This window comes from Colobus angolensis, unplaced genomic scaffold (genome assembly GCF_000951035.1).
Source record: "Colobus angolensis palliatus isolate OR3802 unplaced genomic scaffold, Cang.pa_1.0 Scaffold96, whole genome shotgun sequence".
Taxonomy (NCBI): domain Eukaryota; kingdom Metazoa; phylum Chordata; class Mammalia; order Primates; family Cercopithecidae; genus Colobus; species Colobus angolensis.
In genome coordinates this window covers 3,321,038-3,325,489 of record NW_012123598.1, presented here as the reverse complement: position 1 = coordinate 3,325,489, position 4,452 = coordinate 3,321,038, and the positions used below count along the sequence as shown (strand labels likewise).

At 44.7% G+C, this 4,452-nt stretch overlaps 1 protein-coding gene across 1 annotated transcript in view; it reads right to left on the bottom strand.

Annotated features, from left to right (window-relative positions):
* The window catches only part of LAIR1 (leukocyte-associated immunoglobulin-like receptor 1), a 20,728-nt gene extending 18,035 nt beyond the window's left edge, over positions 1-2,693 (bottom strand). The window contains exon 1 of the mRNA XM_011932597.1: positions 2,275-2,693. Within this exon, the coding sequence (XP_011787987.1) occupies positions 2,275-2,290 (16 nt within the window). The 5' untranslated portion in view covers positions 2,291-2,693. The remainder of the gene's footprint in view (positions 1-2,274) is intronic.
* Positions 2,694-4,452: the final 1,759 nt, after the last annotated feature.

The following is a 4,452-nucleotide window of genomic DNA, read 5'->3' as shown; positions in this document are numbered from 1 at the left end:
AAAAAAAAAAAAAAAAATCAGTATGCAAAGAGCTGTCTGAACTCCCCTGATCACTGCAGCACTATTCACAATAGCTAAGACGTGAAAATCATCTAAATGTCCATTGACAGATGAATGGATATAGAAAATGTGGTACACACACGCAGGGGAATACTATGCGGCCTTAAGGAAGAAAATTCTGCCACAGGCGACAACACAGACAAACCCTGAGGATATCACACCAAGCAATGCAGATGCAGAGACAAAATACTGCATGATGTCACAGGAGGTCTGCAAAGTCACCAGAGTCACGACATCACAGCAGAGAATGGTGGTCACGGGGTCTGGGAGGAGGGGGAAATGGGCAGTTATTAGCAAACAGGACCTAGAGATCTGCTGCACAACATATGACCTATCAATCTTCAATAATAATGTCTTGTTCACTTGAAATTTGTTAACGGAATAGACCTCATGTTATTTGGAGGGCCCAGAGGAAGACAGGAAGAGAAGGGAATGTTTGAAACGTCTTGGAGACTGATAACATGGTTGTGACCAAGATGCTGATAGTGATGTGAACAAGTGAAGTCCAGGCTGACAAGGTCTCAGCTGGAAACGAGGATCTTACTGGGAACTAGGGCAATGGCCACCCTTGTTACGCCTTAGCAAACAACATGGCTGCATTGCGTCCATGCCCTAGAGATACCACGCCAGGGTATCTGGGGAAAGAAATTTCTTCTTTCTTTTTTTTTTTTAACGGAGTCTCGCTCTGTTGCCCAGGCTGGAGTACAGTGGCACGATCTCTGCACATTGCAACCTCCCGCCTCCCAGGTTGACGCCATTCTCCTGCCTCAGCCTCCCGAGTAGCTGGGACTACAGGCGCCCGCCACCACGCCCGGCTAATTTTTTGTATTTTTAGTAGAGACGGGATTTCATCGTGTTAGCCAGGATGGTCTCGATCTCCTGACCTCGTGATCCACCCGCCTTGGCCTCCCAAAGTACTGAGATTACAGGCGTGAGCCACCGCGCCCGGCCGACTAATTCATTTTTTAAACACACTTCTTACCTGGGAATAAATTTAAATTTGCAGAAGAGTTGCAGAGACACAGAGAGTTCCCATATGCCCTTCATTCAGATCCCTCTAATGTTCATGCTTTACACAACCCCAGCACATCTGCCAGAAAGAAAAACATTAACACTGCTACAGTAATTAAATGACAAGTTTTATTTGGATTTCATCACCTTTCCACTAATGTTCTTTGCCTGTGCCGGGATCCAATGCAGGGGCACCATCCTGCCTTTACTTCCCTCTCTGTTAACTGCGGAGAAGGGTTTCTGTTTTCCTAGTTGGACCCTGATTAATATTCCCCTAGCATCTGAATACCAGGTGCCCAGGAAGGATGGGGGGCAACGGTGTGGTGCCCACTAGGGAAGGAGTGGCTGGCAGAATCGACATCTGTCGGTTCCTCCACAATCTAAGGTCACAGAAAACATGGGTGGTTATTCTGGGTTTTTCCAGAAGAGGGGTGATACAGAGCTGTGGTTGCTCCATATTCTCAGAGGGCCCCTCTACCTTTGCATTCCTCTAAGACTTCCTCCAAGCTGGAGAAGGCAAGCCATATGCTTATGTCCAAGGCATGCCACAGACTCAGCACAGCACAGCGTCCTCACTCAAAAATGTTACTTGGTGTGGGATGTACAGGCATGGAGTAATGATTCTCACACTAGACTCAGATACATACACAATATTAGCAACTTAAACCAAATTAAACACCAATTAAATGCCAACTGGAAAGACATCTGCATAAATAAAATGACGTAAGATACAACATGAAATGTCATTGAAAGAAGAGTTTGCATGAGAATAGTTCAAATATTTCAAAACTATTCCAGCACGGTCACTGCGGTGCTGACCAGTCTTCCTCCTGACGTGTGGTTGCCGTAGTGATCTCAGGCTTGGACCTCGTGGACAGACTGGGGAACTCAGGCTAAACCTGGTCCTCACAGAGTTCGGCACATTGCAATCCTGTGTCTTTCCTTCCAATCGATCCAATCTCAAGGACCCCAGTTCCTGAGCAACCCTGGCTTGGCTCAGCCAAAGGGAAGTGTCTAGAGAATCTGAGTCTAGATCGCCCGGAGGTCTGCACTTCTTGCCGTTTTCAGGAGATTCAACTGCAAAGCCCTCCCCAGGTCATCCACATTGGCTCACGTCTCTGTGCCCCACCCTTCCTGCCTGGGAGAAGCCTTCTTGTTCAGCCAAAAAAGCAACCTGAGGGTGAGGTGGTAGCAGGGACTCACCCATGTCTCTCGCCATCTTCTGGCCCAGATGGAGCCCTGGAAGGAAGACCTCAAGACGATGCTCATCTCCATAGGATTCCCACCCTGCCCCTGGCTTTGTCCTGAATATTAGCCGTGGCAGCCTGGCCTGGGTTCCCACGGTGGATGAACCTGGCTTTCCACAGGCTCCCACCTCCAGCCTGCGCTGTGGAGAGACCAGGTCCTCGGAACAGTATTTTAACCTTGTCCTCCCTTCCCTGCTGGGGTTTACCAAGACATAGCGGGTGTCATAGATGTGAAAATGCTTCTGCTATACCAGAGTCAGGAACTGAGCAAAACTGGAAAATGCACAGGATGTGGTCGGCCAGGGGCTAGCATCACAGCTCTAATCTTTAACAAGGTCCAACCGCAGGTACGGAAATAAACAGCTTCTCCCTGCCCTGTATACATCTCCAATTTTACCCAGGATGGTGCTGAGGAAGCAACACAAATTCACAAATTTTACTTTTTTTTTTTTTTCTTGCATGAGAGCCAAGGCAATATGAGGCAAGCCTTGCTCCCTAATTAGTGTCTGACAGGAACCATATCTCCGTCCCAATCCTTCTGTTCAAAGTAGGCGCAATTTGGTTTTACCAAATGTGAAACTCATGTCAAAGCCGTGGTGTATCTACACCAGAGAAATCGGCAAATGCTATGCCTCAGGGTTGTTTTCTGTTTTTCCTTTTGCTTTTTTTTTCAGGGAGCTGATGGTCAAGCCTTTACCAACACACCACTGGTAAATTTCCAAGGGCCAATTTAAAGAAATTTTTTTTTACAGAACACATAAAAAACATCAACGTTAAGTCAACATGCTCCAGGAAAACCAGAGAATTGATAAAGCATGACTATTTCTGTAGCACATACTCCATCCTGTTTCCCCTCCTACCTCAGCTACCGTAATCAGCATCTGAAGTCTCATGTTCAAATTTCCCTTGCACTTTTGTAAATATAGTGTTCTCTCATCGATGTATCTATTTGGTGTGTATGTGTGTGCATATATATATGTGTGTATATATGCATATATGTGTATATATGCATATGTATGTATGTGTGTATATACGTGTGTGTACACATATATATACGTGTGTGTATATACATATATGTGTATATACACAAAGATGTGTATATTGACATCTATATGTATACACGTGTGTGTATGGACATATATGTGTGTATATGGACATGTGTGCATATACATATATATGCGTGTGTGTATATACACGTGTGTGTGTGCATGTATATATATATGCTGTCGTTTAACATTTTTATTTATTTAAGATAGGTCTCTCTCCGTCACCAAGGCTGGAGTGCAATGGCGCAATCTCAGCTCATTGCAGCCTCCACTTCCTGGGCTCCAGCGATCCTCCTGCCTCAGCCATCCGAGTAGCTGGGATTACAGGCGTGTGACCCCACAAGCAGCTAATTGTTGTATGTTTAGTAGAGATGGGGTTTCGCCATGTTGACCAGGCTGGTCTTGAACTCCTGCCCTCAGGTGATCTGTCCCCCTCAGCCTCCCAAAGTGCTGGGATTACAGGCATGAGCCACTGTCCTCAGCCTCTTTTTTAATTTTAGTGCAAAGTACAGTTTTCAAAACAATGTTTGCAATGTCATCAAATACGGAATGAGCATGCATGAATGTTTCCTTAATTCATTCATGATGAAATCATCATTGAAAATTCCTGTCTTCACCCAAATATTTAGCTTCTTCTGTTGCTCTTCATTTGTTCCTGCATTTCTCCATTTCCACTGGGATGATTTCCTCTTATCCAAGCCTTTTATTCTGGCAACCAATGAACTTTTCACTCTTTCTATAGTTTTACCTTTTCCAGAATGTCACATAGTTGGAAACAGACAGTGAATTCCCTATTTGGACTGACTTCTTTCATGTAATGATATACATTTAGCTCTCCTCCACGTCTTTTCATGACTTGAGAACTCAAATCTTCTTAGCACAGGATAATATTCCATTGTCTGGACGCATAGTTAATCCACTCACTTACTGCAGGGCATCTCGGTTGCTTCCAAGTTTGGGCACTTATGAATAAAGCTATCGTAAAGATCCATATGTATGTTTTATGTGACCATACCTTTTCAGTTCCTTTGGGTAAATACCAAGGAATGTAATTGCTGGATTACATGGTAAGGCTATATTTAGTTTTA